Source organism: Chenopodium quinoa, unplaced genomic scaffold (assembly GCF_001683475.1).
Source record: "Chenopodium quinoa cultivar QQ74 unplaced genomic scaffold, ASM168347v1, whole genome shotgun sequence".
In the NCBI taxonomy this organism is placed as follows: Eukaryota; Viridiplantae; Streptophyta; class Magnoliopsida; order Caryophyllales; family Amaranthaceae; genus Chenopodium; species Chenopodium quinoa.
In genome coordinates this window covers 22,384,840-22,408,695 of record NW_018742204.1, presented here as the reverse complement: position 1 = coordinate 22,408,695, position 23,856 = coordinate 22,384,840, and the positions used below count along the sequence as shown (strand labels likewise).

General features: G+C 34.9%; 2 protein-coding genes and 1 non-coding gene across 7 annotated transcripts; 2 read left to right on the top strand and 1 right to left on the bottom strand.

Annotated features, from left to right (window-relative positions):
- Positions 1–1,234: 1,234 nt before the first annotated feature.
- Positions 1,235–1,316, top strand: TRNAS-GCU. The gene has a single exon. It is a non-coding gene; the product is annotated as a tRNA-Ser (tRNA).
- Positions 1,317–4,217: 2,901 nt separating this feature from the next.
- LOC110723834 (mitochondrial uncoupling protein 5-like) lies at positions 4,218–5,785 on the top strand. Its single transcript, XM_021903226.1, has one exon. It carries the CDS (start codon positions 4,509–4,511, stop codon positions 5,472–5,474), a length of 966 nt encoding a protein of 321 aa, XP_021758918.1. The 5' UTR covers positions 4,218–4,508; the 3' UTR covers positions 5,475–5,785.
- A 4,550-nt stretch (positions 5,786–10,335) lies between these two features.
- LOC110723806 lies at positions 10,336–23,049 on the bottom strand. 5 transcript variants are annotated; one of them, XM_021903184.1, is made up of 23 exons: positions 22,666–23,049; positions 22,462–22,552; positions 22,120–22,344; positions 21,721–21,851; positions 21,561–21,632; positions 21,308–21,442; positions 20,796–20,914; positions 20,417–20,710; positions 19,053–19,140; positions 18,870–18,975; positions 17,550–17,663; positions 15,480–15,643; positions 15,283–15,397; positions 14,656–14,880; positions 14,385–14,572; positions 13,718–13,885; positions 13,530–13,635; positions 13,258–13,401; positions 12,479–12,634; positions 12,156–12,356; positions 11,289–11,483; positions 11,128–11,199; positions 10,336–11,024 (listed from the first exon to the last, which is right to left on the bottom strand). In XM_021903184.1, the coding sequence occupies exons 2-23, from the start codon at positions 22,501–22,503 to the stop codon at positions 10,911–10,913; spliced, it is 3,174 nt and encodes a 1,057-aa protein (XP_021758876.1). In that variant the 5' UTR covers positions 22,504–22,552; positions 22,666–23,049; the 3' UTR covers positions 10,336–10,910. The 5 variants fall into 5 exon arrangements, with proteins under 5 accessions (XP_021758876.1, XP_021758885.1, XP_021758893.1 ...); XM_021903193.1 differs by having other exon boundaries at positions 13,258–13,395; XM_021903201.1 differs by lacking the exon at positions 22,462–22,552 and having other exon boundaries at positions 22,666–23,048.
- Between the last annotated feature and the right edge of the window lie 807 nt (positions 23,050–23,856).

Sequence of the window (23,856 nt, the reverse complement as noted above, 5' to 3'; positions counted from 1 at the left end):
AGAAAATTTAAGATACTTTGTATGATATAAGCATCTAATGATAAACATAAATACTTGTCCAAAAAAAAAAATGATAAACATAAATAGGTCATAACATAAAAGCCTAATTTAAGATAATGATATAGGCACATAAGGCTTAACTACGTTTTAAGAGCCGTTTTTATACTTAAGATTTAAGAAACACCTTTTGGGCCTAACAAGGAGACTTGATGGTTTATATTAGGAGTTAATTTTTATAGCAGCCCAAATAAGATTCTACTAAAAAACTCCAAAGGCTCTAATGTTGGCCTACGCCTCTTGCTCGGAGCTTACAAGAATATGAGTGACAGAATGAATGAATCTTTGGTCCAACTATGAACTATATAATAATTGGTTTTTGCAATCTCTACTACGAGTATTACTTTATTACTTATGTAGCTATATGTTCCAAATAAGTGAGATTAGAGGATGAGGTAAAGAGAAAATTGCCCTCACTTGTTAACATTTGAGCTCTAACTTTGTAGGATGAGCCAAATTTTACTTGTGGTTTATTTTACTTTATAGGTAAACTTATATACTTCTATTGCAATACTAATTACTAACATGAGAATTGAAGGTGTTGCATGGAGGTTCATATAGTTGTTGACCACTACAGTAATTATAGTGAAATTAGTTATGACAACCGAGCTTTTCGAATCAGGTCATTTCATTTATTTATGAATAAGATTCGTTTCAATTTTCTAAGCACAAATTTTACTTCGTTTATACTTAGGCATGTGAATAAATATGGTAATATAGTTGCTCATAGTATTGCTAGGTGGGAAACTCCGATTGATATGGAACGAATTTGTATGAATTTTGCCAAAGTCTCGTGACTTTGGCTTTGCTTGATTTTGAGTTGATAAATGAATCTCGCTTTTGCCTTAAAAAACAAATAAGGCTCATTTGGATTGTTTTTGGGTTTATACTTTTGGTTTATTGGGTATTTAGTTTAGACCAAATTGGTTTGGATCAAGCTAAAATGTGTTTAACAGGTTTGGGGTCGAATATTTGGGTTGGATAATCATTTATGGGTCATTTTACATCTGCCAATTACAATTATTAAGAAAAATAAAATAGTGAAAGCAATGGTCACATATATAAAGTATTAAGACTTAAATTAACTTTGGAAAGAAGAATAACAGTATATGGTAAATATAATACTGTAATAATATAGCGTGTAAATAATATTTATCTGAAAAAAGAATCATTAATAGTCGCTTTGGCCGAGTGGTTAAGGCGTGTGCCTGCTAAGTACATGGGGTTTCCCCGCGAGAGTTCGAATCTCTCAGGCGACGATATTAATTTTTTTTTTTTGGATTGAGTTTCGGTGGTCGACGTAAGTTGCGTAGAACACACATGCATGGAAGCAGGCCAGTCAGCACCCTCCCTATATCCAACCTTCTTGTCTAATCTCTTACCCCACCTAACCATATTCCTTTCTAATAATTCCCTCCACGTGCCAGGTGCTCAATGGGACCTGCTTTTATTTATCCAATCACCTGCTTATTATTACAGCTGACAAAATATCACTAATCGACACACCAGTAAGTAGGATGTCAATATTAAGTGGATATCCACTAACCCGCTTCACCCGCAATAAATAAATGGATGAAAACTCGAATTAAATGGATGAAAAGCGGGTGACGGATGAAGCGGATAATGGATCGGATATGGATGATACTTTTTTCACCCGCTAATCATCCACCCACCCGTTTAACATATATTAATTTTTTAATCTAAGAATTTTAATAATAAAATCTGAAATGTGCAAGAAAATTATATGTATTTTTTTTGTTGCAAATTAATTTTTCAAACAATATATTGTTATTGTTTCCTTTTTAATTAATAAAATTAATAAAACTATTGTACAAATAACCGAAAATTAAAGTTATGTGAGTTTTTTTCAACTTTAATACTCATTCATTAGTCATCCGCTCCACCCGTTTCATCCGCGGATGATGGACGGATGGATATGGATGATGGGTGAAGCGGATGATGGGTGAAGCGGATGATGGATGGATGTGGATGGAGCGATTAGAGTAATGGATGGATGCGGGTGAAGCTCCACCCGATCCGAATCCGATCCATTGCCATCTCTACCAGTAAGGTCTAATCGGTTGGAGTTTATGGCGGATCTTGGACTAAAAAGTTTAGGGGGCCAAGGTTTGATCCTCCAATCTCTTGGTAAAAAATAACAATAGTTAACCACTATGGTATAACTTTTTAATTGTAATTATTAAACATTATATTATTTTTGACCAATAACTTGAAAATTAAGGGGTGTCGGGCCCTGACCCACCTCAACGAAGGTCCGCCCCTGATTGGAGTCATATTTGGTTAAGAATTTCACAAGGATCATCATATGGGTTTAATATGTTCGTGCAAATCGAATGAAAGTTTAGAATTACTATAAGCCAATATTATACTACTCCGTATGATCGGATTATTTTCGAGTTGAATCAGTTTAGATAATTGTTGTTCTAGTGTTCTGCCTTCATCTATAATTGTCATTTGTCAACCCACTGTTCATTGACTGTAGTTTAGCAATTAATCCTAGTTTTGTGTTTGTCGCTACTACAGAGCATTCTTATATCGCAATCAACTGTTTAATTACTTATTGCATTATCACAGATCTTAATTGACACTAGTTCAGTAGAGTATCATTGTTTATGTATTGTCTGATGTCATCTTTGGGCTTTGGGCCTCACACTTTATTTGCCAACTGGTTCATTGTTTACATTTCACGTATTCCGTATTATTTAAATAAGCCACCTCACTTGTACACTCTTTCTTTTGGTTCTAAACTGCCCCTCCAACTTCAAATATCATACTTATAAGTTATAACTAATATTTGTCCTATAAACAATTTTTTTTTTTTTATTCTTATTGGTAAATACTAGTGTGACCAAATATCAATCCTTATAATTTTTTTAAATTTTGTTTAGTACATATGGATCAAATATTTGAGAGTTAAGAACAGGATAAATAGATCTCCACCCCTAATCAACCTCAAACCTCTATGACCTGAGGTAAACAACGTACCAAGCTAGACAAAACTTTGTTAGTTTTTTCCTCTAAATATATGAATACTTTTAAATGATGTATGTGTGAAATACCATCCATACACGAAGTTACCGTTTGTGGAGTATGATATAAAACAAATGTAAATGAATATAGTAAAAAGAAAATCGGACAATTTTTAACATACAAGTTATAATGGGTTTTCACTAGAGGTGATCACATTGGGTCGGGCTTTGTCTAAAAAGTAATCCATTTCAAGCATATTAAAAAGCCCAAAAAAGCTAACATCAAGATAGAATAAAATAATGAAATAAAATAATAGTAATGATAATAATAAATCCAAAGATTATGTGTATATATTTCATCAAGATAGAATAAAAAATCCAAAGATTATGTGTATATTTCATCAAGATAGAATATGTAAATTATGTACTTGTACCTAAAAAAAATGATGAAGGTATGCAAATCTAGAGAAGGTATTCAATGCATTATTCTACAATAGATAAGTATGAAAATTCCCTTTTTAATTTATAATATCAATTCCATAAGTATATGAAAATCCTCTTCATACATACTTCAATTACTTTCTTTATATCACTTAGCTCGAATATGGTAACCAATAATTCTAAAATGAAATTGGCAATATTTCAATAATTCCCCCAAAAATAAGAAAAACCCAAAACCTATACCTTCAACTTGATGTTACATGTAGCTTTATGTTGTGTATAGCATCATCTTAATCTACTCTTTGTTACTCGATACTTTGTCAGCTTGTAACTCATTTAGATAAAGTACACCGTAAGTCCGTAACACCAAATTCACCAAGTTGAGGGTAGCTAAAGTTATGTACAAAAAGATTGTCATAAGTTAATAACAACCAACCAAAGGCGTATATATTCCATTCCAATTATATTCTTACATAGTATTTCCAAAACCACAAGGTTGAAATTTTGCTTCTAGAGCGTATAAAAGTTTAGGGTAAAAAGCACAAGGGTAATAAAGTCATAAAGGGAAAAGAAAAGTGGAGGTGCTAATTCATTGGCAATATCCCGCGTATATTGGAGGCAACCATATTAGAATAATCGTAACCTAGCCCCACCCGTTTCATCGCGTTAAAGCCAACCTTTCCTATTTCCCACCTCCCTTCCTTGTTTCCCAAAATCACCTATAAATAGTCCCTTTAAAATCACCAAATATCTCACATCATTTTTTACAAGTGTTTTCAAACGTAAACCCTGAATTCATATGTCTCACAGGTCTCACGTTCCTCATTACTCTTCTATAGCTTTCGGCCTCCATTCTCATCTCCTCGTCTCCAGTGAGATGATCTCCAATTCCAATTGGACCAATTAATTATAAATCATCAATCCTCATTCCTCAGTTAGTCTTCTCTAATTTTAGCCGATTCTTTCATTATAAACCAACCAATCTAATTAATTCTTTTTTGTGTTAACCAAACAACTACGATGGGAGTGAAAGGATTTGTAGAGGGTGGAATCGCATCCATTATTGCTGGATGCTCAACCCACCCTCTCGACCTTATTAAAGTCCGAATGCAACTCCAAGGCGAACCCGGCATAGCCCCCACAACCACAACCACCCTCCGTCCTGCTCTCGCCTTCCACCCGTCTTCCGTCCCCCACACAATCACCCTCCCAACCCAACCCCCACCCCCACGCGTCGGCCCTATCGGCGTCGGCATCCGTATCGTCCAACAAGAAGGCGTCGCCGCCATGTTTTCCGGCGTCTCCGCCACCGTACTCCGACAAACCCTCTACTCCACCACCCGAATGGGCCTCTACGAAATCCTCAAAACCAAATGGACCGACCCACAAACCGGCTCCCTCACCCTCGGTCGCAAAATCGCCGCTGGCCTCGTCGCAGGCGGAATCGGCGCAGCCGTCGGTAACCCCGCCGACGTCGCAATGGTCCGCATGCAAGCCGACGGCCGTCTCCCACCGTCGCAACGCCGGAACTACAAATCCGTCGTCGAAGCAATCCAACGCATGGTCAAAGACGAAGGCATCACCTCTCTATGGCGCGGCTCCAGCCTTACAGTCAACCGCGCCATGCTCGTAACCGCGTCGCAATTAGCGTCGTACGATCAGATCAAGGAGTCGATAATTGATCGTGGGGTGATGAAGGACGGGCTTGGGACCCACGTAACGGCTAGTTTTGCGGCGGGGTTTGTGGCGGCGGTCGTATCAAATCCGGTGGATGTGATTAAAACAAGGGTTATGAATATGAAGGTGGCTAGTGGTGAAACGGCGCCGTATAATGGTGCGCTTGATTGTGCGTTGAAGACCGTCCGATCTGAGGGGATCATGGCTCTTTACAAAGGGTTTATTCCTACCATTTCTAGGCAGGGCCCATTTACTGTTGTGCTTTTCGTTACCTTGGAACAAGTCCGTAAACTCCTCAAAGATTTCTGATTAATTCAAAATTAGAAAATAATGAAAGGGTATAATGGTAATTTAAGTAATGATGATGACGAAGATAATTAGGAAAGGTAATGGTACATTTAATGTTTTTGTTGGGGGTTCCTTGAACTTGGGGATTATAGGAGTGTGATTTGGTACAGTGTTTAACAGCTGTTTGGGGGGTAATTTGGTAATTTCGTATTCAGCGTGTTGAAATTGTAATATTCGTTGCGTATGTTCATGAGATGTTTCAACGAGTATGATTAAAAATTGGGGTTTGTGATTGTGTTTTTTGAATGGAGTATGTTTTTTGATATTGTGTTTTTGTTAGGTGTTGATCTATTATATGGAGTGTTTAGTTTAATATTTTGAAAGATTTTGTTTGTTGGTTAATTTGGTGATTGCATAAAAAGTTGATGTGTAGGATGTTTGATCGACAAAGGAGAGATGTTTATTTAAATCAATAGGTTATAGGTGTATTCAATTAATTGTTGTTGCAAATCATTTTATATTACATGTCACAATATACAATAATTTAAGTTTAAATAATGGGTTTCTTGCGGTGTTAAACACCACGAGTTAGAGGTAAAAAAAAAAAAAATACTCCCTCTTTTTTTTGAAGGAAGAGTTTTACAATCTTTAATTTGTAAGGGAGTTTTTAACACTTTTTGGAGTATTTATTTATAATGCATATTAGGAGGAAAGTCAAATACTCCATACAAACTTTGGAAGAAAGTCAAAATTTGTGTTGGACTTTAAAGATTTTAATTGACTTTTATTATTTTTGAGGAATTTTTATTTTGACTTGTTAGAACTCTGATCCATAATAGTAGATATTACATTAGACAGTTAGCATACGGGTAATTAATACTCCATAGCACTTGTTGATAAAGCATGTAACACTCATTTACAAATGAGTCTCATTTAATTTCATTCATATCTTAGTAAAAACTAAAAACAGGATTATAAGATTTATAACAAATGAACGATACTTGATCTAGCGGCTTCAAGTTAATTTAATTTAAGAAAACTTATCTAAAGAACTAAGTCACATTAAACAGAAAGAAAATATGATTAAAAACAACTCAATTACATAATTTTAATCATGTAAATACAAATAAATTGAGGGCAACGTTGTGAACTTGCTACACAAAAAGTAGCCACAAAATAAAAATAGGGAGAAAAGTATTGAAAATGTTCTATGAATAATGAATTCCAACTTTAATTTTGTATTTAGAGAAAAGTGTACATAGTGTTATTTAATGATGGTTTCACTAAATATCAACAAAAAGTTCAATGCAAGGAGAAAAGTCAATTAATTTAATATCACAAGTTCACAACTGAGAATGCATGTCAAAATAAACAAAAATGAGAATACCTTGTAATTTTCAATTGTTGTATTGTTAAACTAATAGTAGATCTTTTATACTTTGTAATAGGTACGTGTGAATCAATTGAGCATAATGTGAACATTTTTGCACAACATTTAGAATTCTAGATGGATGATAAAATTAACAAAATAACCAAGTTGTATTGTACTAGTATAAATCTAGGAAATAAGAATGGATCAACGCTATCAACTGAAAATTGTTCAAGACTTGGTAAATTCAATTTGTAAGATAACCTTATTTACTCCAATTGTATGGTTCTTTCAAGATATCAAAAGACCTTCATCAAATCAATTCTTGTTTTTAATATTACATAATCATGAACGCATAGTTACCAAATTGATAATACACATAAGTCTTATCGTTCTTTTTATAAGTTTGTTTCTTATCGTTATTCATATTATCTTGAAATGACAAAAAATTACTGTTAACTTTTCTAAAATATGTACTAATACTATATATTTCCTTATTCGCACTAAGTAATGATGGATAATAGAGCCAAAAAAGCTATAATTTATAACACAATTTGTAAAAATTATGGCATAATCGCAATCTTAAGAGATTAGATAAACATGAAAATTTTATCTGAAACAAAGTCAAATGCATAATTGGCCTTTTATGCTTGGATTTAGCCTCATTGTCTCTTCATAACGTGTGTTAGACTTATGATTTGAGAGTAATTACAAGTTACAATCACCACTTGCTATGCTAATCTACTACTAATAATATAGGATTATGAACTAATTCTTCAAACTAGAGTATAATCATATAATATTTGGTCAACCTAATTGATTATATTTGGTATCTATCTAGAGGCAATTTCTATGATAGTGATGTATTATTATATACTTTAATTAACTTTAAGCATTGTAATAGACTTTATTAACGGTCGGCAATTCAAAGGTATGAGCTTTAATTTGGACTTATTCTTCCCTAGTTACAACCTTACTTGGCTAATTAAAGGAACTACGGAGTATAAAATTCAAGAGTATATTGCGTCAAGTGCCGTTTACATACAAACTTGCTCCTGCAAAGCTGGAAAGACAAGGTTATACTACTTCAACAATATATAATTAGTACCAGTTAATTAGATTAACTACTATGCTTGTTCTAGCACGTAAAGATGATATACATCGTCCATTCCAATGTCAATTGATTATTAATCAATAATCATGAAAAGTTATCTTGTGTACTTGATTATTTGTCTTATTTGGATTATTTGTCTTTACTCGAAGTTATGTGATGTAGAACGGGGTTTACTTTGGACTTCTTCCAAATTCTAATCCATCAACACTGGCGAATCTAGACATATAATCAAGTTGGGACAAAATACATTTGTTTAAATTCTATTATGATCATATAATGATCAAATTTTGTAGAAAATATGAGAAATTCCCAACTTTTTTTACAAAGTATTTAAATTTGATTGATTTTGTTGTACAATTAGGGAATTGATACAAGGTTAGAATGAAGTGACTAATTCAATTACACCAACTTGAATTGATTATCAAAAGTTAAACTAAATAAATGATTACCTAAAACTAGCTTGAACAAAACCTGATCCAAACAAGTTCAAATTTATCACGAATTTTATCAAATAGATACATTTTCATATTCAAAATAAGTGACAAGACCATGCCCAAGGGTGAAAATATAAAGCGTAGAATTGGTAATGAGGTGGTATCACCCGTCCTGACTTTAGCCCTACACTACACCACCCTTAGTTTCGTTTATAATAATCAACATGACACATGACAGGTCGATAAGTGATCCGCTAATACATATAACAAGCCCTAATTATCCACTAGGCGCGACACATACTCAATTGGTGATCTCTAGGCCAACGTACGAAATGGCTCAGCGCCACCTTAAGACTAGAGGAAGACATGGAGTGTGTAAAGTACAAACATATGAAAATAAAAGGGGGGTGTGGATTCCACAAGTTCTCTATTCTCCTAGTGTATTAGTCAAATTAGCATATACCTAATTCCCAAACAAACACAAACACCCTAACTACTACTAGTAAGTACTTCGTAGTAACTAACCCAAAGTTCCAAAAGTTGACAGGAACCTTCATTACACACCCCTTCCCCAGTTTGTACCTATGTGAATATATGCCTTAGTTACAAGCCATGTAACTTGAATTTTCTGATTTTATTCCTCCATCGCGACCGTACACGTGGTTGATCCATGTTACCAACTTGGCATTCTAGAGCATAATGCAGTGCACTGAATTTTGATGCCTAGAAAAGAAATGACGTTGTTATTCATACAAAAAGGTCCATAATATTGGTACACCACTATATTATATAATAATCCATAATAAGCAGTTGCTCCATTATTTTGAATCAATCAGAGTATATCATGGCATAAATTCTTGCTAACAGCCAATTAACCTAATCAATGATACGCTATATTATTGTTGGGTCGGCCAGTAACAATATATAGCAGCTATATAGATTTGGTTAATGTATGTGCTAATATTCTATAAATCAATAATTTAATCATGTCTCTATCATTCTGCCTTGTGCTATTACACTATTGGGCATTGGCAGTTCATAGAGACTTCCCCGAATTTTAAATTCGGGTTTTGCTATACTCAACTTGATGATTTTTCATTTATTTTTATGTACAATTTTGATCGTTAATATGTCGAGATCTCTATATACTCATTAGTCATTACAGGGTATATAACAAAATAAATTGTAGTCGTAATAACTTTACGCTTATGTCAAAAATGAAAAATTAAAAAGAAAACAGTAATAGAATCACATAAGGTGCCAAAAAATGAGATCACAGAATGTGCCAAATAGTGGAGTAATCAAAGATTGACAGAAGCTGACAATGACGGACAAAATCACAAGACCCACAGCCCACCCATTAAAGTATGTCCCATGATTGTAAACTTGGAACATTTTGGGATATGTATTTGCTAATGTCGCTGTTCTTTCTTTCTTTTATTTAATGTATTTATCTGATTACTATTACTTGGTACTCTTGTTTGAAGAGGCAAGTCTATAAGTTGAGTGATTCAAAGAAAAATACTTTTTAGTAGAGGTGATCAACATCGGTCACGCCTGTTAACCCGACTCAAAAATAGGGCGAATAAGCTCAAACTCGACCCAAAAAAAGCCCACTACTTTTTACGGGTTTGGGCAAGAGAAATTATGGTTAGGCCCGACCCGGTCCGATTTTTTTATCACCTTGACTTTTTAGTTGATAAAATCGCCAAAAATAAAGTAGATATGTGCAAAGTTGGAATGACCAAAACTTGCCAAAAATATTGCTAAGGGAAATATTACATACTTCCTTGACCCCAAATCAACGTGGTAAGGGAAATATTACTCCGTAGAATAATGCAAGAGAAATACATCAAAATACGAAAGAAATAATTATAAAATACTAACTATATATAACCTAATAAAACCCAAATACACAACGAGTAAACAAGAACAGAATATATAAAAAATAGTAAGAGACGAATCTATTAAACAAGAATACTTTGCACTTGTATTATTTTGGAACAGAGTTAAGCATATTTCACAAATACTCAATTGCATAGCTTCTTCCTAATATATCAGAATATGTAAAGGAGCAGTAAGCAATATACTATTATCCTAGTCTTCTAAGCTACGACATCTCGGATCTACAGCTTTCTTGCCCACCTGCTAAACATATTCCATACACCGATACACAAGAATTTTCTCAACTCCATAGATATAGAATCAACAATGAATTATAGTATTTTTGGTAATAATGGGGAAGATTCGGATGAATGACAAAACTCCCCACTGGAAAAATGGACAAAAAATCAGTAGCTGTTTTCTATACACACCTGACTGAACTATATCTGGATTTTTTTTTTTTGGAATATTGTATATACTAGATTTACCTATAGAGCTAGCACTGCTTCTTAGACAGAAAAAATATGGTGGCTAGGATAGCAGTGGACACGATCAGACCCTCTTTGATTTCAGCGCCTATCAGGATCAGACCCCCCAAATTGAATAAGAAAAGTCTTTTTGTAGTGAAATATACTCTCTATGCTGCGTACACAATCCTACTGAAGCATGGAATGTGCTTCTATTATACACCTGGGTGGCTCTAGATCCGAGTCTGGAACACGATAATTAAGCAACTGCTGCATTCTTGACGTAAATGTATCATCTAACACCTGCATTTTATATGAATATGACAGTTTGTCTTGTTAAGGACAAAACATTTACTCAGATATGTAAAGAACAAAACATATTAAGCTGTAAATATGGTGGACTTACTTGTAGAGCAATTCGCAGTCCCTTGTACCAGGACCTGTTTTCTTTGTTGTTCTCCAAACAATTCAGAACCTCCTACGATGCAAAAAGGAAGGTATATTAGCTAAAGCATACAATATAAATAGATGGAGTTTGAAACCTTATCCAGGGGGGTGCCGTCTAACCTGTCCCATCTTATCCCAGAAGCCTCGGCAAACTGTTAGAAATACAGGGTTTTCGAGTATTGAGTGGAGATGCTCTATAGTTTTTATCAACAAATCTTGAAGAGGCTGCATTCTGCTCTGTACATCTGACTCAGCAGAAGTTTCTTTAAAATCGTGAATTATTTTCTTCCACTTAGTTGAGTTTTGCAATCTCGTCTGCAAAACAAGAGAAACTTCAGAAGGTGAAATAACAGAAGCATCTCTGTCTTGTTTTTAATGATCTAAGCAAATGTCTTTGTATCCAAGCCCAAGGAGTGCAAACCTACTGTGAGACAGTGAGAGAACACAACTTTCTGTGCATCACTTAATAGGAGTGATAATATGGAGTTTTGTCAAAAATTAAAGCTGCTTCAGTGTTCCCGCAATTCTATTATGAAAAATGACGGCATTGATGATGCTTGTATAACGTCAAAAAGATTTTATATTAATTACTGTGATTTTACAATATGTCAAGAAGAATAATTTTTTAAAAAATACCATATTATAGAGATATGAGTTAATTGGATATAGCTTAGGACTCGTACTTGCATGCTTAAGTGACAAAATAATCTTAATTTTATAAGACTTTTTCGGGAAGATGCTTCCATCTCATTTAATTTGTAAAAGGAATATCTTAAACTTTGCTCCCTGTATATTATCTACCCTTTTTCATGAGTCTGTTAACTGCTTACCTCTTAATATACGTAATTATGCTCCTAATAGAGATCTACTGTTAATATAAAATCGCATAAGAGGGCTTGCCAGTCAATACCAGAAATCATTGTTCAATATAAATTGTGAAATACGAATGCAAATGGTTATGTAATAAATTATGTTAGCACCACTTACATTTTCCACTAGCTTCTCAAGAATTGCTTGGATGTAGTTCCTGAATTTGCTTCTAAGCATTATTGTAACTTCAGTAAGATGCTCTCCAGGAACAGCACTTCCAGCATCATTGATACAAGCAGTCCAGGTCTTCAGCTGGGCCTCAACCTTTGGAAGCAGCACATCAAGCATTCTTCTCATGGAATTCAAAACAACTCCCAGCTGACAAATTATAGGGAGAAATATGTCACTATTTGCTTTCAAATAATTATACATCTGAAGAAACAATTATATATTTTAATAATCTAACTAACGAACAAAACATTCTTCCTCACAGCACTCACCTCTGCAGGTGCTGTATAAAAGCTGTCAGATCTTTTAGCGAATTTCTGAACATATTTAAGGCCCAGGTTTGTAAGATTGTCCTTCAATGGTGACAAAACATCAGCATATTGTTTCTCCAGGGCCTCCACTACTGCATTTTGAACATCTGCCATCACCTGCATGCAAAACAATATAAATGGACGAAGAATTTTTTTTCAAAACAAGACACAAGTAAACTTTTGATGCGATATTGCTCGAAGGCAATTACACTAAATACTACATGCTTGGTAATATTAAAGAAGTAAAAAGGGATTTCTATCACTTGAACCAATCTAGGGGGAGGGGAGGCTGCATTAGGCAGCCAATAGAAGCATGAACTAGGTATAGATTTTCCCACAGATTCCTTAGGCTATAGCGCTATTCTTTAGGCAGCCAATAGAAGCGTGACTTAGGTAAGGATTTTCCCATAGATTCCAGAGGCTATTCATTAAGCAGCCAATAGGAGCGTAAATTGGGTGGAGATGGTCACATAGGTTCCTGAGACTATTCATTATCGAGTATTGTACCAATTGCCAAACCAGCCTCACCAATATGGTGGAACCTTGTGTGTGTGTGTGGGGGGGGGGGGGGTGGGCATTTAGGTTAATGATGTAAACCAATTAATCACTACAAAAAATAAAATATCGTTAATATTTTATGATTCTCGCTGTTGTTATACTTGAGAAAAATTCCATATTTCCAGAGCTGCATGTGCAGTCAATTCCACACCAAGAGAAGAAGATTACAGGGGTGGACTTACACTCTCCAAGACAACAGCATATTCTGGCCAACGACGAACAATAATTTCATATTCATTCAACGTCTGCCTCAACTGATCATAGATCTCATCAATGGAAGGACATGTCAGCTGTTGAGCCTTGTGATCAGAACATTTCACCTGCAACTACACCAAAATCAATCAATAGGGAGACTTTCAGAGATATTCATGAATGTTGACAAAAAATTTAGTAAGTAGAGCTACATCCAGTATAATAGAAAATGAACTAGGAGGTAAAGGTGATAAGTTCATACCATGCTAGTCTTGCAGAAATCAAGTAAAGTTACATGCTTCTCCTTAATCCAGTTGCTTATATAGGAGCCCAATAACTCCTTTGCATTAACTCCACCTTTGACAGAGCTGAAAAAAAGCGTGTTAACAACAGATTTGGGACAAAGCAAGTTTTGTCCATAACATCAGAAGCTAGAAAGGACTGGCTTACTTAATGTTCCACAGAGCAAGATCTCTTTCAAAGTCAGCTACTGTTATAACAAGATCTGTAACATGAGGCGAGGGCCCAGCAGGAGGGCATGCCTTAAGAAAGGTGCGCAGTCTGGCAGACAGCTCAGCACTGTATATTGATGAAGTGAGGTTTGGAAGGTCCAAGAAACTGCCACAATAAGGAGACAGTGAGAGAAAGAAGAAAGACATAAAATGAAGGCAAATCAAGCAAATTGAATTATCACTTCCTGGAATGATTATCAAGTTTATATCAATGGAGTTGCACCAAACAAACAGCTAAAATAACCAGTAAACGATTTTGAAACGAAATTCATTTGGGCATAGAGGCATACAGCACAATTGATGCATACAACAACAACAACAAAGCTTTAGTCCCAAAATGATTTGGGGCTGGCTAACATGAATCATCGTCATAAGGAACTGTCGGATGAAGATAAAAGGACGAAACAAGATTTTTTATAAGGGGTGCAACACGAGGACTTCCCAGGAGGTCACCCATCCTAGTACTACTCTCACCCAAGCACGCTTAGCTGCGAAGTTCTGATGGGATACAGCACAATCGATGCATAAATTATGAAAATCAAAAGTATTCAGGAAATCTTGAACTAGGACACCTGGGTGGTCCTTCTTTAAGAAAGTAGTGATACCTGGGAAGAATGTTTTGATTATTGATCTCTATGTCTGTATGAATTTCATTTTTCACAATCAGACAAAGAGATTTCATCTTTTGATACGCAGTTGTAGATGCCATATTGTCCATTGTGGCGCCCTCATTGCTGAAGATAAATTCATCCATTTCTCCTAAATGTCTTCTTGACCTTTTCTTTGCAGCAACCTACGATGTTAGACAATAAATTTTGTTGAGAAGGAATAAAGTAGAATTACATAAACCAACACAAATTATTCCATTTATAGCACCTGAAAGTATTTGCATAGTTTTAATCTTATTTCAGGAGATAGCATATCATGTTGAAGGCCATAAAGCTTAATAGCTGGAGCAATAGCAGGAGCGACATTTCCAGTTGCTGACAAAAAAACAGCAGCCAACCCCGAGAGTGATGTTTCATCCAACGACTTGTAGTTTTGAAAAACCAGAGCAAGAAGGTCCTCAACTTTATCAGACATTACTCCAAGGATTCGTTTCTGATCATTAATTGAAACATTAGGGATCAGTTGCAAATATCTTTTGTAACAATTAGCATATTAAAATAGCAACAGAAGCATGATGCAGCATGTGAGCCAAACAACCCCTATTGGTGAAAAATCCTTCACATTTTTACAGCTTTCTAAATTCTAAACAAAGAGTCATAGTCCATTCAAGATACACAAGCTAAAAGTTTAGAGTACCTTCAAGAGTTTTGAAAACAAATGTGGAATTAACTGGATTCACAAAGTTTCCATTTTATAAAACTAAAGTAATCCCCTAACAAGCAATTCTCCTAATCTGAGAGGGCATATATTTAGCAAGCATGAGCATCAACATATACATAAATAATTACCTATTTTAGGATGATTCTATCAAGGAAAAAAAAAAAAAACACTAACCTCTTGTGAACTCAAAGTATTGTCGTCTTTCACAATCACAGGAGACAGCAAATCATAAATCAAAAGCAAACAATCTGCAGTTGGTGTAGCAACATCCATAACGTATGAAAGATATCTGCATAACAAAATTTTTTGTGATGATCTGCAGAATATCCAAGACAAAGGCATGGAAACATACAATGAATGAGAACTCATACCTCAACTTAGTATAGGCATCTGACACACCATAGAAACGCGCAAATTCAGTCACAAGCCACTTCCACTGATTATGCAGTAACAAGTTCCTTTGCTGAAAATTTTGAGCTTTCATTGCAGTCTCCAGCACAAGATCGTATGCAACAGTTTCTGCAACAATACCACACTAGGAACAACCAAAATTTTCTATGAAATAATTGATGCAATTAAACAAGTCTAATAACATAACTATATTACAACACTCCAAATTAAATCCTGCCAACACGAGATCTAAATTGCTCCAGATATATGCATGCAATGCAGGCTTACCCTTAAACTACAAAAATGATAGCCACACTATATTACAGCAGAAATAGGTGCTTATGAGAAGGGTATTAATGAACATCCAACATATAAAACACCCATACGAGGCAAAGTAAAAGAGGCTATAGGGAAGTAGAAACAGAGAGAGAACTGCCCATCTCTTAAAACTCTAGATGAAAGGACATCCTAATTTTGAGCAATATCTTAAATTCTGATCGGCTGCTGATTCAAATTTATACATATGCCTTCCATAAGAAACAGCAAGACTAGGTACTACTTTGGTAGTACTTCTCCCGTTCTTTTTTACTTGACCTGCTTTGACTTTTACACTATTCACCACTTCTCTTTTGACCGTCTTTTATGAATAATAGGTAAGGAAAAACATATTCATGTGTGATCTTTTTGAATTCATCTCAATAAGTACTATCATACTCTATAACTTTTATAATTTTTACTTGCGGATAATTAAAGTTATTGATTGTTAAAGTTTTGCATTGACAAGTGTGATAAAAGAAATAGGTCAAGTAAAAAAGAACAGAGGAAGTACATAATAACTTAGAAATTCTACAAGACAACACTATCCATCATTCTATCCATTAAGAGGACCCTCCCTTGTCTCCCAAGTCCATTAATCCATCAATAACTTTAAAAGACAAAACATCCCATCAATTAAGAGAAAAAAAACACGACTATAGCTAATTTTTCCCTTGGATTAAGAGGGAAATACAATACAGTCTATCTAATCTACCTTGCATTTCCTTACAATCCATTAATAAGATCTTCGTATGTTTTCTGAACGAGGCTTTCAAGTGCCCGATAAACAAAGTACTGTGCCTGAGGTGCTAAAGCCCAAGTCGTTAGGGGTCAAGAGACTACATCAAGGCACAGGGAGGTGCAAATAAATCTTTTTCTTGCAGTTTTTTTAAATAACAGGGCATCATACCTAGGCTCTGGGACGCTCATCACCCTAGGGTTGGACACCTATCACCCCAGTGCGCCTAGATATTAAAACACTGCAACTGCCTTCTACTATAATGCCAAAACCCGGTCAGTCTTGTTTGCACTTTGTTCCATCGTACATTCTTATTATCACTAGATTTGACCCCCAACTTATCTCCTATCACCTCATTCCTCATCTTATCTCTTGCACGTCTAAAAATGTATAATCAGCTCTGCACCATAATCTTAAAAGCTTACGGTCGCTTTATTGGCCAATATTTGGCTCCATACAGGACAATTGGCTAAAACCACTAGATAGAATTTCCCTTTTTGAAAAACATAGGCCAACAGCGTGGCTATAGCCCATAATGATCTTTGTTAAGTGACACAAGTCTTGAATAGTTGTTCAATAGATTCAATACCGGAAAATTTAGAAAAGGGATAGATGGTTGAAAATATAATTAAAATTACTGTACTCGCATAATAATTACTATGAGACAATAATTATTACTAGCCACAGCTTTCAGCAAAGCAGGTCTCCTCAGAATTCTAAAACAAACGTAAAGTTCACCATCTGCATTATATTCAGCTTAAACAAGTTATTATAATGTTGCCATTTAGAGTTTTGATTAAAAGAGTAATAGGTACTGACATACCTAATTACCTACTACGCTCAAGGATTAACAGACAAATATCTAAGCAAAAACATATACTAGACTCCCTCACTACTATCATGAAATCAAAGGGTTGAAAATATTCAAGAGTAAAACAAAATTGAATTCTGGAAAAAGACAGAGGGGCTTAAATTGATAGAAAAAGAACCAGAATACCTTCAGATGGCTATTATCATCCTGACTTGTTGAGTAATTGATGTATAACTGTACTTTGCCAATAGGTTCATGATCAGGCTCATGATATATAGGCCACCAGCGGCTCTTGTCATTCTGCAACATCCATTTCATATGATATGCGTCAATAAATATTTAAGGAGGCTCATGATATATAGATATATATACTACCTCCGTTAACGGTTATTTGCAACATTTGCCAAAAACAGGTGCTATATATTATGTGCAACAAACTGATTTTTTCCTCTTTTGGTAAGTTTTTTTGTTTGAAATGACCAAACTGCCCTCACTTAACCAACTTACTCATTTAATTATTTCACTAACTATACTCTATTATAACCCTAACTTAACTCATCTAATCTTCTAAAGAAAAAAAATCAAATCTGTAAAAAAAACCAAACCTCTCAACATTCATCTAGTTCATCACATTTCTCACTCCCCATTCATCATCATATTCATCAAAATCTCACTCCCCTTCGTGGTTCATCAACAAAATTTCTCTTTCCTCCTTCATCATCAAAATCTCTCTCCTCCTTCATCATCCCCATCTTCCATGGAGATCTAAAATTGGAGGTGGTTTTGTGCGGCACGAGTATCGTGGATATGGTGGTCAAGATTTTGTGGGTTTCGTGGGTGGATCTAAGTGTCGGGGGTCTAGGTGGTGTTCAAGGTTTCGTAGGTGTTGTGGGTGGTCTAGGTGGTGTTGGGTTTTATGGTGGTAGTTGGGATTAATTCAATTCGTGGTGGTGGTGGTTGGGATTAATTCAATTCGTGGGGGGAAGGGGGTGGTTTGATTGGGGATTTCGTGGTTTTGGTGGTTGTTTTTAGTGGGTTTGGTGGTTGTTTTCGATAGGTTATAGTGGTGGTTTTCAGTGGTGGTATTTAGTGGATTTTGGTGGTTTTCAATGGGTTTTGATGGTGGTTTTCTGGGTGTTGGTGGTATTCGGTGGTGGTGGTTTCAGTAGGTTTGTTGGTGGTGGTTTTCGGTGGGTTTTGGGTGTCGGTGGTGGTGGTTTTCGGCGGGTTCTGGGTTTCGGTGGTGGTGGTTTTTGGTGGGTTCTGGGTTTCAGTGGTGGTGGTGAATCTGGGTTCTGAGTTTGGTGGTTTATTGATTTTGGTTAATTGTGGTTTTTTAAAAATTAGATTAATACTTAAGTACTACCCTTATATTTCAATAATCATGTTTTAAAACTTTCGCCTAGGAGTCCGCGCATGTCCCTTTCGTTGCAAATAACTGATATATATATATATATATATATTATATATATATATAGAGAGAGAGAGAGAGAGAGAGATGCTTACAGTGGCATCCACGACTGATGCGACTTGAGCCAAAACACACCCACAATGATTGCCTCTTGAGTCCAGAACTATGATATTCAGATCATCACTAAGACTATCTGGAAAGCTGTGTCAACAGTTTCAATAGAATCAGAATATTTTTGCATGCAAAGAAGAGTTGAGCTAGCAAATAAGTATACATACAAAATATGAGTTTCACCAGAGCCCGGCTGCATCCGCACTGCATCTTTTTCAGAAGAGCTTTTCAGTCTTACTAAACAATAGTAGGTTTCTGCCAATCACCAAATGAATTAAGTTTATACTTCTGAAACTTCTCAGTAATAAACACAATAATTAAGCGCAGCAGAGAAAGAAACCTAAAATTTGATAGTAAGATAAATTTCATAAATATAAGAAATTGTAAACACATTCACACTTCAAATTCATACCAAGCACGTAAGATGATAAATTTTGAGGATGAAGCCTGAAATTCATGCTAACTGCACAGAAGTATCCTTACATCTAGATAGTTGCACTGGTGCAGAGGAATTTAATAACAAGACTAAAAATACAAGTTCTTGACATTGGCCAAATCCTGTTAAAGCTGACAAGTCTCATAGATTCCGGATAGTTCAACTACATTTTTTTTATTGACCATCAAATTATATAAAGATTAGATTGTCAAATTAAATTTGGTGAATTGGTTAAAATAAACACAATAATGCCATATTAACCAATAAATCCCAATATTCCCAAACTGTAGTAAGTTATTCAAATGACCAAGGGTGTCCAAAATATGTTGGAGGCCATACTCTAATTATTAAAATTAATCCTAAGAGTGATATGCATAAATTGAAAATATAAAAATACATTTCATAAAAAACTATCATTATAAGAATAACTTTTACAACGATTATAAGTACCTAATGCCATAGAGATTGAGAAACTGTAAATAAAACACGCAAAATATTGAATTTTGAGGTCCTGACATAACCAAATTTCTCATTTCATATTATCTAAAAACTACAAATGTACTTGATATGTGTGCACATTAAAAAAATTAGAATTTCAATGACAGTCCATAAATCTTTGGAAAACAGATCATAACTACATGTATCAATGGAAAGACTCTAGATAAAAAAACAAAAAATAACAATAGGTAAAAACGGTGAGCATTAGAGTCTTCATCACTTTCATCACCCCCCCCCCCCCAACACATTCGTTCTGAGTTCTGACGTGTGATCCTCTTACCTATCCTTGTTTTGTTTACTATTTAAAGTCGTAAGAACATTAAATTATATACAATTCTTATTTAATCATTTCCTTGTGCAACACATCAAGTTTTTCGTATACATGAAAGATCAAAGAGGATAAGCAAATTTAAATTCCTTGGCTAGGAGCCTAGGAGAAAGTCAGAAAAGAATAAGTTAAAGAAGAAAACACACCATTATTGGGATAAAATCCACAATAAATAAGACAATTATCTTTTAGCAATTGACCAATTGCTAGGAGGAAGACCATACATTCAGCTATTGCATGCAAAAATTTCAAAACTGAAACAAAAATACCTTGCACAACTTGGGATTCTGTGGTCTGGGAAGAAGCCAAGCTACTCTTTAAAAGAACACCAATCTCCTTCATATATTGAGCGCCAACATTCACATATGCCAAACTCTTGCTTGAAAGAGAACCATTTTTTGGTATATGACGTGCTGCTTGTACTCTTTGTACAGCTTCCCATTTCATCGCTAGTTTTGATTTTACATTTGAGACATGACTTTGAATTTTCTCAAGGTCCATCTTTTGCATCTGTGGAAAAGCACAGCCGGTAGGTGGATTTAAACCCATCTTCACCTTTCTCACTGCACAAGGTAAATAGCTTCATGCTACCAATAAGACAAAGAGATAGAATCATTAAGTACTACACTACCAATAATCCATATATACCTTGAACTTTGATTTTTCCTATTGTTTTCTTTGGTTTAGTAGCAGCTGATCCACTAACTAGCTCAGAAGATCTTTTTGACATTATCTCCTCCTCTGACTGAAGAAGTACATGCCGCAAACTAGCCAGATAAAAGTTGGTATGTCAGTGGGGGAAGAGAGGACGACTTTATGTTATCAGTTTATAGCTTTAAGAATGAATACAATGCATTTCATATCACATCAAAGAAGCCAGCAAGGGCTAAATTTAGCACATTATAAAGCCAAACCAATCTATGACATATAGGATTACAGGAGCATCTTGTAGGCATATTGTAAAACAATGCTTAATTTCTATAACATATTTCACCATGAAGAGCATGCTTTCATAATTTAGCTTACCTGTACCCTACACAACACTGCACTTTATGGGGATATGAGCACTAGTCCTAGTTGAAAAATACCCTCTGAGGCCCTGACTGCTTCAAAAAAACTAACTCTACCATAATACAAGCCATGTACAAAGATGAACACACCTGAATGCATCTCGTAGTGTTGCACATTCATTATTCAGGAAATATTTGGCTTCTTTACTACCCTTGGCCCATGAGCTGAGACATAGTCGTACACACGCATCATAGGAAACCACGCCATTCCAAGGGCTGAGACCACTGTGTTAAAAGCATTGATACTGTTACTCATTGGATAATGTATCCAGTCATGTTTAAGAAGCTAAGCAGATATTCTACTCAATGAAATACAGCTGCTACTATCTATTCACTGACATACCTAGCATGAAAGTTAGGTACACGGGCTGATGAAGAATCAGATGATCTTCCTTCATCCATATCAACAGAAGTCCTGAAAAGTAAGAGGAGAACAATGAATAAGTCAGCGTTCATATCCTCCCATTTAAAGAATACCATAGTCTTCAGGGCATAACACATACTTTAAGGTTGAGTGCGAAGGTTCTCTATTAGGAAGCATTGCTGATGCATCAGAGTGGATATTTCTAACAATGTCTGACTTACTTGCAGTATCACGTCTTGATGAATATTCTTGAGCAAATCGATCGGTTTTCTGCTCATAGATAATGAAATGAATAGTTTCAGCATCTCATCAATATGCAATCCTCTGAAGTAAAAACCAACAGTGAAATATGAAAGGGATGATAAACTTAAAAACAGGAATCAAATTTCAAGTTTCCCAACCCCCCCCCCCCCACCCGGCCCCAAGTCCCGTGAGCTCGAAACTGCTAAAGTCACAGCACACTGCAATCCAATGTTGAATCAAACTTCACAGAATTTAGCAGTCAATTAGTCATATTTAGCAACAAGCTTAAACAGACCTTATCACCTACAAAACCAGTACGCTTCTGCTCAACCCCATTACTGAAAATGTCATCTACAGGCGACGACGACTCGACTGAGTAATTTCCACCATTAATCTCCTCATCTGAATCACTTTCCAAATCCATATCTGATCCATACCCATTTCTGCTACTCACAGTCACTGGTTTAGCATTCGATACTGACCCTACAGGCCTAAAATTCATTTTTCTGAATTCAGTTTCCTGATTCAAAATTCACATAATTTCATAAAAATCACACTATAACCCCATCATCATTTCATACTTTATGACAAAATTAATCATATATAATCATAAAGCATGGGTTGCATGATCTTTTACCTTAGTAACCCATTTTAGACCATCATTCTTAAATCCCCCCATGTAAAATTGACTTGAAATCAAACACCTATTTCATGAAATTCACACAATTCTAACAAAACCCATGTCAAAATTTCAACAAAAACCCCAAGATTGCAAATTTAACAATCTCTAATCCAATAATAGAAAAAATTAATAAAAAATACTTAGTATAAAAATGCTTACCTCAAAATTATCGTTCAATGCAATTGTAAGCAAGAATCCCAAAAAGAATTCGAGAAAAATGAGGGAGAAAATGGGAGTGATTGTGTGAATGAAGTCACTGAAACGGCTTACCTAGGAGTCAAGGAAGTTGCTTTAAAATAGTGATTTTAATTATTTTTTTGGTAGGAAAAAAAGAGAGAGTGGTCTTAAGTACATAAAGGAATATTACACACGTTAATGATATATTCTAATTAAGATTTCTATAATCAAAAATGATTTAATTTATTTCTATGTTAGTTTTATTCCAATTTTATGAGATATGGAGTTAATTAATTAGACTTTGCACATGTAAAAAATAAAAGTTTAAGGAATTGATAAGAAAAAGAAACAAAAAAAAAATATAAAAAAGGAAAGGGTAGAGAGGTGGAAAAGGGTCACTTTTTCTAACCCAAAATGAAAAAGAAAAGAAAAAAAGTGGTGGATTACAGAAACAAGACATTGATCATGTGCTGTCATCAGCTATAGGAGTAAATAAATATACTCTCTTTTGGATCTATTACGAGGGTTGATTCTTGATTTTTTTTGTGTTTTTCCACTTGCTAAACAGGCAACAAAAAGATGTACAAGTATTATGGGTATTATAGTCATTTGACACAAATGTTGTAGGAACTAAAAAAAAAGGGTAATGCTATACATAGCCCTTAGGACTATACTTAAGCATTAAATTTACTCTTGAAAAATGTATAAAGTTAGGAATTCATGACAAAAACACGCGTAAATCGGTGTAATTAGTATATTTTTGTGATTTGATGTCTCTTACTATACCATGGATTAAATTTTTTTTGGTAATATTTACTGTGGTTATTTATTTAATTTTTATTTTTTACTTCCACTTTAGTCATGAAGAAACCTAAAAAATTTGATAATTCCCTTGACGAATATGACGATCAACATGGTTGTGTTTGGGTTTAAATTTGCAACCTTGAGGTAACTAATTCTAAATTTTCAACTCTTTGTTTGTGTAAATGAGGATATCTTACCTTCTCCCTAGTATATTCAAAATTTAGATTTAAATACTATGAAGGTCAAGATTATATGCAGTTAAATTTTTATTTTTTTAATAAGTGATTTAAGTTTTAATACACCTTTATAAAAACCGAAAAAATTAAAGCATATAAACAATGTGTTCGTTAATTTCATACGGATGGGCAT

Coding starts and splice junctions, on each gene's coding strand:
- LOC110723806 (XM_021903184.1), bottom strand. CDS start 22,503: ATGGGGGGATTTAAGAATGATGGTCTAAAATGGGTTACTAAG. Junction 21,443..21,560: donor GTACCTAACTTTCATGCTAG/GTATGTCAGTGA, acceptor CTTTTAACACAG/TGGTCTCAGCCCTTGGAATG. Junction 13,402..13,529: donor ATTTCTGCAAGACTAGCATG/GTATGAACTTAT, acceptor ATTTTGGTGTAG/TTGCAGGTGAAATGTTCTGA.
- LOC110723834 (XM_021903226.1), top strand. CDS start 4,509: ATGGGAGTGAAAGGATTTGTAGAGGGTGGAATCGCATCCATTATTGCT.